We start from the raw sequence: 13,599 nt of genomic DNA on the forward strand, positions 1-13,599 counted from the left end.
AGTACAGGAGCTCTGGCAGTGCCGTGGCACACGAGGCGCAGGGAGCACGGCCGAGCTCAGCAGCTCCCACCTGCCTGTGGGCAGCCAGCCAGGCCAGGAAGAGCCAGAGATTCCTTAGGTCTCCCGGCCCAGAAGCCTTTTCCTCCTTCCAGGCTGGCCACAGCCCAGCCAGGAGGTGCTCCCTGGCCTCCTCCTTTAAGGCTGGTGCAGGAGGGCTGGGGTCAGGGCCCAGCTGTGCCGCCCCTGGCCGCAGCCCAAGCACTTGGGGCTGGGCAATGCCTGGGGGACGTGGGACACCTCTGCCTTGCTGCCATGGCCACAGCAGTTCCTCCAAGGGTCTGCTGGGCCCCCCACTGCCAGTCCTGCCCGTGCCCAGGCAGGGAGCTCACCACACCTCTTGGGCAAGGTACCTGCTGCTGCAGCTGGGGAGGCAGAGCACGGGCATGGAGGTACAATTTGAAGTGCAGGGGGAGAGCCCTCCCAGTTCAAACCAATAGCAGCAGCACTGTAGGCTGGCAATGGAGGAACAATAACCCCCCAACATCCCAGAGCTGGAGCTGGGGGCAGCTGGAGGGGGCTGTGCCTGGGGCACCATGTCCTGCCCCAGGACAGGACTGGGCCCTGGGCAGGCAACCCTCGCCTACCCACCCAGACCATCCTGGGGGCACTGGCACTAGCTCGTGGGGTGGCCGTGAAGCCGCGTGGGGGTGGCAGGGTCTCTCGGGGCAGCTGGCGCTGGGGCCGTGGGGCAGCGGTGGCTCGCAGGGCCCCGCGGCCGGCGGGGCTCGAGGATCGTGCGGCGGGCGCGGCGGCTGGCGCGGGGCCGGGCAGCGCATCCCTCCCGCTCCCGGCGGATGAGCTCATGGAGGCCAGCTGGGTCCCGGAGCTTCCCCAGCCCGCAGCTGCAGCCCTTCCGCTCCTCCTCAGCCCCTTAACCCCCTCCCCGCCGGCACTGCCGACCCCCGCCCGCAGCCCCGTGCCGGGACGTGGGCAGCCCCCTGCAAACAGTCAGGGCTTTGGAGAGGGCACCCCCTCTCCCAGCGTCCCAGCCACGGCTGGGGGTGTCCTGTCCCGTGGGGTCCCATCCCTTTGCAGGGCTCAGCTGGGGGTGTCCTGTCCCGTGGGGTCCCATCCCTTTGCAGGGCTCAGCTGGGGGTGCCCTGTCCCGTGGGGTCCCATCCCTTTGCAGGGCTCAGCTGCGGGTGCCCTGTCCCGTGGGTTCCCATCCCTTTGCAGGGCTCAGCTGGGGATGCTCTGTCCCGTGGGTCCCCATCCCTTTGCAGGGCTCAGCTCCTCCTCTCCATCTGCAGGGTCCTACTGGGACCCTCAGTTCCCCTGAGCTTTGACCCTCCTGCCCCCCATATGGGTCCTGCTCACACCCAGCCCCGTGGGGTGGGGACACGTAGGGGAGGAATGCCAGGGATACCAGGGACAGGGACACCAGAAACAGGGATGCCAGGGATAGCAGTGACTGAACACAAGGAACAGGGATGCCCAGGAAGACCAGCATCCCTGTGCCCTTCCAGCATCCCCTCCTCCATCTCCCAGCCCCTCTGACCTGTGTTTTCCCATCCTCCTTGCCAATCCCACAGGCTCAGCACATGGCTTCACTCCTTGCTGAGCACCTTCTCTGCCATCATTGAGCTGGGAAAGGGGCTGCCATGGCCGTGACCCCCAGTGCCTATAGACAGCCCCAGGAGGCAGCAGAGGGACCTGAGATCCCTCCACCAGCAGAAGAGCAACCCCCACCTGCCCTTCCAGGAATCAGCATTTACTGAGTTAATAATCATAACTCTTTATTATAAAGATGTATTTACATGGAATAAATCTTTACAGACACAAGAGACAATCAGCAGGGACCAGCTCAGAGCCAGGGCCCCTCCTTTGGTGTATGGCAGAGCTTGACAGAGACCCCAGTGCCCCCCCATTCCTACCGTCCCATGGCATGAAGCAGAGGGGCCCAGGGCCCCACAGTGTGTCCTGAGTGGGCACCCCACTCCACCACGAGGTGAGTCTGCCAGCGGGAAAGGGAGGGCAACTCACCCAGGGTGTGGGATGAGCACCATGGGAATAAATAGACCCAGGACAAGCTGTGTGCTCCCCCTGGGATGGGGGTGACAGACAGGGCTGGGGCAGGACCCCAGGGGAGATCACACACCCCTGAGGAGAAGCGGCTCTGCCTGACAAAGTGCTTTGCACAAAGCCTGTGGTCCCAGCGGGCCAATGCCCAAGCCAGTTCCGTGCCCACCAGGACAGGGCATCATGGCAACCCTGACCCCTCTGTGGGCAGCCCCGACCCAGCCGGCCCTGCGAGGCGGTGAGGAGGGGCAGAACGCACCCACAGCGCCAGACATGGCACCGGGGCCACAGGGCCAGCCGCCGGGAGAAGGTGGAGCCGGCCCAGGGCTCACAGGGGGAGCCCCAGGCTCAGGGCCGGAGGATGAGCGGATCAGGCGAGAACACGGTGCGAGCAATGGAAGCCGTGTCCGTGGAAGGCCGGTGGCAGCCCTGCAACGAGAGCAAGCCCAAGTTAATGAGTTCCCTCACGGCACCGTCCCACGTTTCCCCGCACCCCCCGTGCCCCCCTGCACCTCACCTGGCTCAGAACGGCATGGGGCCCTTGTGGGAGAGCCGGGGCCGGGGCCGCCGGGTCCTGCGCCAGACCCCGGGCCGCTGGCCGGGCCCGCGCCGTGCACCCCGCGGCCGCACCAGCCTCCGGGCGAGGCCGCCCTGGGCATCCTTCCCGTCCGGCGCCTTCGCCAGCGGCCCTGAGGAGATGAGGAACAGCGTCAGCCACGTGTCCCCGCACGCTGCACAGGGACAGCAGTACCTGGGGCAGCCTGGCCCTGGGCCGGCCGGTTTTCTGCATTGTCCCCAACGAGAGCCATCAGTGCCAAGCGCTTCCTGTGCCGGCACGGCCCGGCCACCTGTGCCAAGCATGGCCAGCAGCGGGGCATGGGGCTGCTCAGCCTCTGCTTTCGGCCCCAGCCCTCCCCACAGCCACCCCCTTCTCTGTGCCACCGAGACACTCAGCCCTTCACCCCGAGCCGGTTCCGTATCCCCGTCGTGCCTGGTGCTGCTGCTCCAGTGGTTCCGTTCCCTCGGGGCCCTGCAGCCCCCGGCCGGGATGCTTTGCTCCCTGAGTACTTCCAGGTCCCGCTACCCCGGGTGCCTGGCGGGGATGCTTTGGCCGCAGCTGCTGTCCCGGCAGCCCCGCGGGCTCGATTGGCAGGCGGGGCCCCGCGTGGGTCCGGCTGCGGGACCCGGCGTTGCCCGGGACTGTCACCGCGGCTCCGGACGCTCCCGCTCTGCACGGGCACCGGCAGGGTTTTGGCTCCAAAGAAAGCGCTTTGTCTTTCCCCAGCCCAGCGGCGGCGGATCCCGGCGGTGCGGGCGGGGTGCCGGTTCCCCCGAGCCCCCCGACCCGCGGCCACCCCGGCGCGGTCCCCTCGGTTCTCTCTTTCCTCGCTCCCTCCCTTCACGCCCCGCTGCCGGCGTGGGGTCCCCGCGGGTGTTCGGCTCTCACCGGGGGCGGCCAGGACGAGCCCGAGCAGCAGCAGCAGCAGCAGCAGCGGGGCCAGGAGCCGGCGCGGCGCGGCCATGGCGGGGGGCGGCGGGGGGCGGCGGGGGCGGCCGCCGGGGGAGCCGCATTTGTAGGCGGTGAGAGCCCGGCCCGGCCCCGCCGCCTCCCGTCATCTGGCCCCGGGATGGGGGGAGGTGTCCGCCCCCCGCCCTGCCCCGCCCCGCCCCGGGACACCTCCGCGGGCTTCCCCCGGTCCCGCTTTGCTGCCCGATCCCCTCCCGGCGCATCCTCCGGGGGATTCCCCGCCCACAGTGCCCTCATGGCGGCCCCAGTGCTCTGAGAGCACCCCAGCCCGAATCCGGGATCCGCTCCCAGCCCAGCCTGGTCCAGGACTCCCTACCCCGGATGGTGCTGGGACCCCACACCCAGAATGGCCCCCAGACCCTAACACTGCGGCCAGCTTGGCTTGGGACCCCTGCACGGCCTGGACCCAGCATGTCCCCTTCCACCGTAGTCCTGAGACCTTCTCTCCCAGCGTGATCCTCAGATGCTGGGACCCTCCTGGCTCTTGCAGCCCCTCCCAGTGCCGCTGTTCCCCTGGCACCCAGGGAGGCAGGGGCCTGTCCTGCCTGCCCACTGTCCCCTCCAGCCCCCCAGGCAGGCAGTGTCTGCAGAGGGGTCTGGTGAGCTGACACAGCCACCATTGCAGAGGGGAGAAAGGAGAGAAATCAGGAATGACTTTTTGAGCCCAGGAGAAAGGGAGAAATGGGAAAAGAGGTTAAGGTTTGGGGTTTTCTCTCATTACCCTGCTCTGATTTGATTGGTGATAAATATATAAAAGGGGAGATTTAGATCAGATATTAGGAAGAAATTCTTGGCTGTGAGGGGGTAAGGCCCTGACACAGATGCCCAGAGAAGCTGGGGCTGCCCCTGGATTCCTGGAAGTGTCCAAGGCCAGGTTGGACAGGGCTTGGAGCAACCTGAGATAGTGGAAGTTGTCCCTGCCATGGCAGGAACTTGGAACAAGATGGGCTTTAAGGTCCCTTCCAGCCCAGACCATTCCATTATTCCATTATTTTATGAAATTCCATTCATTTCCCCAAATTTAGTCTATTTTACCCATGCCTGCATCTGGTGATGTGCTGGTCCTTAGCTCAGTCTTTTCCTTGCATTTTCCCTCCCTGCTCAGTTGAAGAGGGAGTGATGCAGTAGCTTTGGGGGCACCTGGCCAGGGTGAGCCTCCACAAAGGTGGGGTCACCAGCCCTCAGAAAGGTGGATCACAACTACAACTGCACCCCGAGGGAGCCCTGCCAGCCGAAGGCGTGACCCAGGCAGGGTGTGGGGGCAAAGGGAGGCACGGGGGGGCTGCAGGAGGAGCTGTGCAGGGGTACGGGGGGCTCCAGGAGGGGCTGCTGACTGCACTGGGCTGTGAGGGGGCGCTCAGGGAGGGGCTGCAGGAGAAGGGGGATGTGCGGAGGGGCTGCACCCGGTGTGTGGGTAACATGTCACAGCCCCACACGTCTGTGCTACCGCAGGAGGGGCACACGCTCTGAACCTGTTCCAGCCCTGCTGGCTGCAGCCTCTGGCCCCAGCCAGGTTCTCCTGCGGCCCCCGCAATATGGGGCCAGCGCTCCCCTCCAGTGCTATGCACCCCCAAAGCGGGGGTGCTTCTTCAGGGGGAGCAGGAGCTGCGGCCTCATCCGCGGCTGCCGAGCTCGGTGGCGCAGGGAGGAGCCCCAGCCCATCCCTGGGCAGGCGTCACTGGCACACCCCGCCTGCCAGGGCACCTCCGGGATCCTGGCACGGTCCCGGTGCCACCGCCGCCTTCCGCATTCCTGCGGCCGCACGCCCGCCCCGCGTCCTGTTTGCCGGGCGGTCCCCCCGGCCTGAGTCACCCGCGGCCCTGCAGGTGACGGAAGGCCAACAATAGCCCACAAAGGGAGGATGTCCCCCCAAAGCCTTCCTCCGGCTCGTCTTCGAGGAAACCTCCCGCGGGAGGGACGGGCCCCACCGGACGCACGGCGGCCAAGGAGCTTCGTCCGGTTGACGCTGGCTCGGAGCGACACGCGGCCCTGGGATCCCCGGGGCCAGCCCGTGCCACCCGGGCTGGGCCGGGAGGGGGTGATGGCACCGGGTGATGGCACCGGGAATGGCGCCGGGTGTGAGGGCACCGCAGGGTGCGGCTCAAAGGGCGGGAATAAGGGGGGGGGGGGGGCCTGGCCGTGGGGACCCCCTGGGATGCAGCTGTGGGGTGATGGTGCAGCCCCGGCCCCGGCAGGAACCAGGCAGGGAGGACGAAACCCCATGAACGCCTCTCACTAATGAACAGGATGGCAGCAAAGTGCCGTCTGACTGTCCCCAGGGCATCCTTGGGAAACTGCGTGACAATCACAGCAGCTTTGGTGTCCCTCTCCCACCTGCTCCTGTCTTGCCCCTGATGGGGACCCCGCCCTGCCCCTTCCTGGGTTCCTCTCACAGAGCGGGGACCAGCGGGTGATGCCGGACACAGCCCGAGAGATTCTGACACGAGCGTTCAGGGCTCAGCCGCAGGGAGCGGATGGCCGGGGTCCCCCCGGAGCTGCAGGTTAGGAACAGGACAGTGGGACACGGGACAGGACAGTGGGACACGGGACAGCGGTCTGCGGCTCCTCGGCGCAGTCCTGGTGCCACCTCGTGGTGAGCAGGGTCCCAGTGCCACAGCTGGACAGGCGGAGCGGTGTCACGGCGATTGGAATGGTGACGCTGCTGGGCAGGCAGGCGTGGACACACTGCACTGTGTGGGGACACAGCCGGACAGTTCAGCGACACAGCCAGTGTGTGACACAGCCCGACAGTCACTGCAAGGGCAGGCTAAGCACCTGTGTGCCCAACAGGCCATGAAGTGCCCCTGGGAAGAGGCAGCAGCTCGGAGGGGTCGTGGTCCCCACACAGATCCAGCTTTGTCCAGCCTTGAGCTGAGCCTGTGGCAGCTGGGGTGCAGGGACCCCAGGCCCAGGCAGAGGGAGTCACATCCCAAAGATTCTCACGGGCTGTGATGAGCAGAGATCCTGTAGGAAGTGCTCTGGGAGGGTGGGGATATCAATCTGTGGGGACAAATGTTTTGGCAGGGCTCATTACAACAGATCAAGGCAGGGTGGATTTAAATTAAAGAGTGTTGGTGTGGATTAGACAGAGTGAGGAAAATCTTCCCTGTGAGGGTGGGCAGGCCCTGGCACAGGTTGGCCAGAGCAGCTGTGGCTGCCCCATCCCTGGCAGTGCCCAAGGCTGGGCTGGAAGGGGCTTGGAGCCACCTGGAATAGTGGAAGCTGTCCCTGCCCGTGGCAGGGGGGGCAAAACGAGAGGATCTCTAATGTCCTTTCCAGATCCAACCAATCTGTGACTCCATGACCTGTCCTGGGTGGGGATGTGCATTCACCCCTGGAGATCTGTGTCCATCCCTGGAGACCTCCGATGCCCGTGGCAGCAGGTCTGCCCCTCTCCCAGCCCTCCTCTCCACAAGCAGAGTCATTAAAGGAAGTACCTGTGCAATCAAAGTGACAGCCTCGGGGTCAAGGCTCCTTATGATGAAGATAATGAGGTTTTAGCATGGTAGATGCACAGAGGTGTGGAGCTGATGGGCCTGGAGGGACAAAGGGCACATCCCAGCAGGATCCTCGTGAGGAGCACAGGTCCCTGTGCAGCCTCAGCAGAGCTGCTGGTCCCGGGCACTGAGCAGGGCTGGTGCCCACCTGCATGGCTCCACGTCCTGTGGAGGAGGAGAGATGGCTTCGGGGGCTGGTTGTCTTGGGGAGCACCTGGCCCTCACCCCAGAGATCCCCTGCCAGCTCTCCACAGACCCAAAACACAGGGGTTCCTCAGGAAGCAAAGCCTTTCCCTGACCTCTCCCTGGCCATCAGGTGGTGCCAGACTCAGCTGGCACGCTCCCACTTCTGCTCCTGCAGGATCTTTGGACTTTGTGCTGATTTTGCTGTTTGCTGTTATTTAGCAGCAGAATTCACTTTTCAAAGGGGCAACAACCCTGCTCCCCACACCCTGTGTCTGCTGAGGCTTTGTCCCTCCCATTGCGCATCCCTCTGCCCCCGGGGCAAAGGCACAGGAGGAGGGACCTGTCGCTCTCAGTGTCCCCTCGGTGCCCCGTCGCTCCCGGCCAGGGCAGCCATGTCCCCCCCGCTCTGGATCGCAGCCTGGGCGCTCCTGCTCCACGGTACGGCAGAGGGAGGAGGGGCGCTGGGGTGGGACGGCACAGCTGGGGACCCCCAGGATCCAGATGTGGGGACGTGGGATGTCCCAGCCGCAGCTCTGGGTGAGGCAGAGGTGGGTGCACCCCAGGGTAGGAGCCAGACTGTGTCACGGGGCTCACCCTGCCCAGCTGCCTCAGGGGTGGGCCCGGGGCGGGTGTCAGGTAAGAGCAGACCCCCAGGGTGCAGACACCTGGTACCCAAGAGCTCTCATGCTGAGGATGACCCCATCATGCATTGTCCCACGGAGCCAAGCTGTGTGCCCTTGGCCCAAAGTGAGAGGCCAGGTGCCAGCTGGTGATGGAGAGCCCAGGGAGTGGCGGTGGAACCCCATGCCAAGCAGCCCTGGGCAGAGATCAGGTCCAGCTGGACGTGGCCCCACCATCAGCCAGTTCCTTCTGCAGCCCCAGTGCTGGGATGCTCCTGCCAGCCCCTCCGTGCTCTGTGCTGGGCACCAGCTGCTCTCTGTGATGACCCCACAGGCACCAGGAGATTTACCTCCTCTTGAACCAGGGGATGGCGTTGCTTTTCATCCACTATTCCTGGGGCCAAAACCACTGGGTTTTGTAAAAAGCCCCAAGCTCGGCTGGCTGGTTTGGGGCTGGGGACGAGGGTCACAGCTGCCTGCTGCAGTTCCGGGCGGGAGCACAGGTCCAGCAAGCCCCCAGGCTGCAGCCCGAGGTTCGCGGGTGTTGCCGTGCCCACAGGCTGTGCCGCAGGGCGGGCGCCACGGGCTCCTTCCACCAGAAGCGACATCCGCGACTGCACCGCGGAGCCGCCGGTGAGCCCCGCCTCGCTCCCCGTCCCTGTCCCTGGCACCCCGGGCACAGGGTCCCCCCCAGTGCCAGCGCGTCTCTCTGTGCCACCAGTACCTGCCACCGACGGCCACCAACACCACGGCGCGCCTGGCCGTGCTGCGGAGCATCCTGCGGACCCACGGCGTCCACGCCTACATCGTGCCCTCCACGGATGCCCACATGGTAAGGCGGGAGTCCCCCGCAGCCCCCGGGACCCCCTCCCTGCCCACAGCCACCTCTCACGGCTCCATCCCGGCTCCAGAGCGAGTACATCTCCGAGCGGGACGCCCGCCTGGGCTGGCTCACCGGTTTCACCGGCTCCGCAGGTGAGGGCATCCCCAAAGCCCCGGGTGGCTGCTCGGGGCTGGCAGCCCCTGGGGATCCGTGCACACGGCATGGTCCCACTCCCCGAGAGCCGCTGGGAGTCCCTGCCGGCTGCAGGGACAGACAAAGAGGTGACCCCCAGCCCCCTCCTCGTGCCAGGCACCGCTGTGGTGACGCGAGACAAGGCTGCCCTGTGGACCGACAGCCGCTACTGGACCCAGGCAGAGCGGGAGCTGGACTGCAACTGGGAGCTGCAGAGGACAAGTCAGTGGGGGCACGATGGGGCCCTTCTGAGCCTCCCCGCTCCCAGGGACACCCCCAGCCCCTGCCACAGCCTCCTCTGGGCTCAGCGTGGCTTGGGACACAGTAGAAATTCGCGGTGCCACCCAGTTCTCTCCTGCAGCCTCCATCGAGTCCATCGCGACGTGGATCCTGAAGGAGGTTCCCGCGGAGGGGAACGTCAGTTTGGACCCCTTCCTCTTCTCCATCGGTAGGGCTGGCTGACACTGGGGGCCACCGTGCCCACGGAGGGCAGCCCCTGGGTATGAATTTACCAGGAGCCCAAAGGTGCGGGCTTCTCACCCCCCAGACACCTGGAACAGCTACAGCCGGGCTCTGCACGGCTCCGGCCGGACCCTGCTCCCCCTCGAGACCAACCTTGTTGATCAGGCGTGGGGTGACCAGAGACCCCCTCCCTCCTCCAGCGAGATCTACAGCCTCCCAGCAGAGTTCACAGGTCTGACCCAGCGTCCCGCAGCTCTCCCACAGCCCCCCCAGCCTGGGGCGGGCCCTGCCCTGAGCCGGCCGCTTGCCCGACCCGCAGGGAGCAGATGGCAGGACAAGGTGGCCGGGATCCGGCAGCGCATGGAGCAGCACGCGCGGCGCCCCACGGCCGTGCTGCTGTCGGGGCTGGAGGAGACGGCCTGTAAGGAGGCACGGGGCCCTGGGGGCATGGCCGGGGCCGGGGGCTCCAAGCGGGTGCAGAGCTCTCGTTCCCGGCAGGGCTCTTCAACCTCCGCGGAGACGACATCCCCTACAACCCTGTCTTCTACTCCTACACCCTCCTGACCAACACGACCATAAGGTGGGCAGCACATCCCTGTGTGCACAGGGCTTGGAGGGGGCTCACCACGCACCCCCCTCCAGCCTTCCTTTCCTGAGTCAGCCCCCATGGGACCCTCCTCTCAGCCTCGTTGCCCCTTACCCCCAGAGCGGCTCCATCCTGCCATGCCCAGCCCCACTGACGGTCCTTCTGAGCCACACATCTTTCCCAATCCACCCCCCGCTCCCAGCCCACTCCAGGGCACGGCACACTCCCTTTCCTCGCAGCCTGAGTTTCTCCCGTTCCCAGCCCAGCATCCCCTCACAGCCCCCCGGGTTCCTCCTCTCTGCCGGCGTGGCCGGAGCTGGGGGGACCAAAGGCAGCAGGTGACAACCCCGTCCGTGCCCGCCCCACGGCGCTCCCTCCGCAGCCTGTTCGCGGAGCAGTCCCGGCTCTCGCAGGAGGCGCGGCAGTCCCTGCGCTCGGGCTGCCCGGGGCCGCTGTGCGTGGAGCTGCACGACTACGGGCAGGTGAGCGCCCACCTGCACCGCTACGCCCAGGGCAACGTCACCGTGTGGCTGGGCACCGAGTACACCACCTACGGCCTCTACGCCATCGTCCCCCAGGTGGGCACCGAACCATGGGGCACGCGGGTCCTGCAGGCTCGGGGACGGCCCCGTGTCACCGCGTTGTGGCCGTACCTGGCGCCTGAGGGGACAGGTAGCTGTGTCACCTTCCACCTGCCCTCGCAGGAGAAGCTGCTGGAGGAGAGCTACTCGCCCGTGATGACGGCCAAAGCTGTGAAAAACGCCCACGAGCAGGAGATGCTGCGAGCCGCCCACGTAAGGGCTGTGCCCGTCCCCACAGTCCCCTGCAGAATGGGGGGACAGCGGAGGGAGCAGGGTGCTGATGCTCCCCAATGCTGTCACTGCACACCCCCAGGTCCGGGACGCCGTGGCCGTCATCCAGTACCTGCTGTGGCTGGAGAGGACAGTCCCGCAGGGGCAGGTGGATGAGTTCTCGGGGGCTCAGCGCATCGATGCTTTTCGCTGGTCAGTGCTGCCCCCGGGCCTGCCCTGCCCAGGGAAGGGCAGCCGGGGACCCTCAGCACCCTCCTTCCTCCCTGCTGCCTTCCAGGGCCCAGGAGCACAGCCGTGGGCCCAGCTTCGAGTCCATCTCAGCCAGCGGGCTCAACGCAGCGCTGGCTCACTACAGGTGGGGCTGGAGCAGCGGTGGGCACTGGGCAGGGGGTGGTGGGCAGTGGGCAGGGGGCAGTGGGCAAGGGGCGGTGGGCAATGGGCAGGGGGCAGTGGGCAATGGGCAGGGGGCGGTGGGCAATGGGCGGCTGGGAGAGGGCTCTGACCCCCCTCCCCTCACAGCCCCTCGAACGGGAGCAGCCGGACACTGTCTGCGAGAGAGATGTATCTCTTTGACACCGGAGGGCAGTATCTGTACGTACCCTTGAACAGAGACCCCCCCACCACAGCCCACATCCAGGGGACCCCAAAGCCAGCGCTGGGGCTGCACCAGCCCCATTCATGACGCCCCTTTGCAGGGATGGGACAACAGACATCACTCGCACAGTGCACTGGGGCGAGCCCACCCCTCTCCAGAAGGTACCAGCCCCTCCCATGTCAGCCAACATCCCCCTGCACTGCCCAGGGCAACCCTGAGGTGCCCAGCACTCCCTATGGCACTCAGCATCACGGTCCTGGCCAGGGCTGGATGTGCAGGGGCGGGTGTCTGGGTAGCACCACACTCACCGCCTGCCATGCCCTACAGGAAGCCTACACCCGTGTGCTCATGGGCAACATTGACCTCTTCCGCCTCGTCTTCCCATCCAACACAGCAGGTGGGTGCCAAACCCAGCATTGGCCCTGCACAGAACCCCTGGCACAGGGAGCAGGATGGCACAGGGGAGCCCCAGAGGCTCCTTGGCCTCCATGTCACCCCTTCATTCCCCAGGGAGAACGGTGGAGTCCTTCGCCCGCCGGGCACTCTGGGATATCGGACTCAACTATGGCCATGGCACCGGCCATGGCATTGGCAACTTCCTCTCAGTCCACGAGTGTAGGTGCCACCAGCACTGGTGCTGGGCATGTGGGCTGAGCTACGGGGACAGGGACAAGGACAGGAGCTCACTGGGGGCTTCCCAGCAGAGCCTCTATGACGGGCAGAGAAATCCCCACTTGCAACATCTTGTGGTCTTTGCCAGGGTGGCCCCGTGATCCTTGCTGAGGTGGTCCCAAGGTCCTTACTGGGATGATCCTTGTCCTTGTGGTGTTCCTTGCCATGGCCCCATAGTCCTTGCCTTGGTGGCTCTGTGGTCCTTGCTGGGGTATCCTTGTGTTGGCCTCGTGGTTCTCTCCGGTGTGGCACCTTGGTCCTTGCTGGGTGTCCCTGCAGCGCCTGCCATGCACAGAGCTCTGACCCACCTCATGTCCCTGCAGGGCCCGTGGGTTTCCAGTCCAACAACGTGCCACTGGAGGCTGGCATGTTCACCTCCATCGGTATGTCCTGGCACCCTGACCGGCACCCCGGCTCTGCAGGACAGCCCCGGGCACAGAGCCCAGCCAGGGACAGGCTGTCAGCTCTCAGCCCACTCAGGGCCAGACCAGCCCTGCTGGGGTGGGCTGGGGGAGCCGCTGGGGCTGGGGGCTCACCAGGTGTGTTCCCGGCCCCCAGAGCCCGGATATTACCAGGATGGTGACTTCGGGATCCGCATCGAGGACATTGCCCTCGTGGTGGAGGCACAGACTGAGGTGGGACAATGGGGAGGGGGTGACAGGAGCGGCACAACATGGGGGCCTGCATCGAGTAGGGGGGGAGGCACCTCCAAGGGGTAGGGGATGTGCAATGACACCTCTCTGTGGCAGCACCAGAGCGGGGAGAAGCCTTTCCTGACCTTCGAGGTGGTGTCTCTGGTGCCCTATGACCGCAACCTCATCGACCTCAGCCTCCTGTCCCCAGAGCAGGTACGGCCGTGTGCTCGGGGTGGGGAGCAGAGCAGGGCTGCCAGGTCAGCACAGGGGCTTGGGGGGTGGATGCAGGAAAAACCAGGACCGTGGCATGAGGCTGGAGTGGGTAAGTGAGGACAGAGCAAGGATGGGCGCGTGGATGAAGAGGAGCAATGAGCTCTGCGGGTGGGGCCAGTGGTCGGAGTGTGAGGCAGCCGGACGGGGAAGGCCAAAGGCGGCAGCGGCCCCCAGGCCACGCCCCGGCAGCTTCCCGTGGTGCCTGGCTGCAGATCCGGTACCTGAACTCCTACTACGAGAAGATCCGGGCACACGTGGGGCCGGAGCTGCGGCGGCAGCAGCTGGAGGACGAGTACGTGTGGCTGCAGGAGAGCACCGAGCCCTTCGCGGTGAGCAGCGCCGGCAGCGCCGCCGCGGGCTCGCTGGCCCTCGCCGCTCTGCTCTCGGTGCTGCTCAGCGGGCTGGGGGCCTGATCCCGTGCCCGTGGCCCCGCTCCCCCACCCCCCTCACCACGGCCGGGTCTTCCCCCGCCCTCACTTCCTTTTTTATGGTGTATTCTATTTGCTCGTCTGTGATTAAACATGAGCGAGGCGGGCCCTGCTGTGCCCGATGTGCTGCGCGCTGCCTCGCCGGCCAGTTAGGGCTGGAGTCTGGTCCCCAGGCCCACCCGCGAGATCTTGCTTGTGCCACCTTGTCCAG

The 13,599-nt window shown here is 66.2% G+C and overlaps 2 protein-coding genes across 3 annotated transcripts; one reads left to right on the forward strand and one right to left on the reverse strand.

Annotated features, from left to right (window-relative positions):
* Positions 1-1,779: 1,779 nt before the first annotated feature.
* Positions 1,780-11,170, reverse strand: APLN (apelin). Its single transcript, XM_074551469.1, has 3 exons — positions 3,527-11,170; positions 2,597-2,768; positions 1,780-2,508 (listed from the first exon to the last, which is right to left on the reverse strand). The coding sequence occupies exons 1-2, from the start codon at positions 3,600-3,602 to the stop codon at positions 2,602-2,604; spliced, it is 243 nt and encodes an 80-aa protein (XP_074407570.1). The 5' UTR covers positions 3,603-11,170; the 3' UTR covers positions 1,780-2,508; positions 2,597-2,601.
* Positions 7,495-13,494, forward strand: XPNPEP2 (X-prolyl aminopeptidase 2). 2 transcript variants are annotated; one of them, XM_074551464.1, is made up of 21 exons: positions 7,495-7,728; positions 8,470-8,543; positions 8,632-8,742; positions 8,822-8,885; positions 9,043-9,147; positions 9,287-9,373; positions 9,473-9,619; positions 9,707-9,808; positions 9,886-9,967; positions 10,356-10,551; positions 10,678-10,767; positions 10,868-10,977; positions 11,063-11,140; positions 11,305-11,376; positions 11,481-11,541; positions 11,708-11,777; positions 11,891-11,995; positions 12,376-12,435; positions 12,611-12,687; positions 12,808-12,900; positions 13,173-13,494. In XM_074551464.1, the coding sequence occupies exons 1-21, from the start codon at positions 7,683-7,685 to the stop codon at positions 13,371-13,373; spliced, it is 2,031 nt and encodes a 676-aa protein (XP_074407565.1). In that variant the 5' UTR covers positions 7,495-7,682; the 3' UTR covers positions 13,374-13,494. The 2 variants fall into 2 exon arrangements, with proteins under 2 accessions (XP_074407565.1, XP_074407564.1); XM_074551463.1 differs by having other exon boundaries at positions 7,497-7,728; positions 12,802-12,900.
* Positions 13,495-13,599: the final 105 nt, after the last annotated feature.

This window comes from Zonotrichia albicollis, chromosome 14, assembly GCF_047830755.1.
Source record: "Zonotrichia albicollis isolate bZonAlb1 chromosome 14, bZonAlb1.hap1, whole genome shotgun sequence".
NCBI lineage: Eukaryota > Metazoa > Chordata > Aves > Passeriformes > Passerellidae > Zonotrichia > Zonotrichia albicollis.

Coding starts and splice junctions, on each gene's coding strand:
- APLN (XM_074551469.1), bottom strand. CDS start 3,602: ATGGCCGCGCCGCGCCGGCTCCTGGCCCCGCTGCTGCTGCTGCTGCTG. Junction 2,769..3,526: donor GCTCGTCCTGGCCGCCCCCG/GTGAGAGCCGAA, acceptor TCATCTCCTCAG/GGCCGCTGGCGAAGGCGCCG.
- XPNPEP2 (XM_074551463.1), top strand. CDS start 7,683: ATGTCCCCCCCGCTCTGGATCGCAGCCTGGGCGCTCCTGCTCCACG. Junction 9,374..9,472: donor CCCCTTCCTCTTCTCCATCG/GTAGGGCTGGCT, acceptor CTCACCCCCCAG/ACACCTGGAACAGCTACAGC. Junction 12,688..12,801: donor TGGTGGAGGCACAGACTGAG/GTGGGACAATGG, acceptor TCTCTGTGGCAG/CACCAGAGCGGGGAGAAGCC.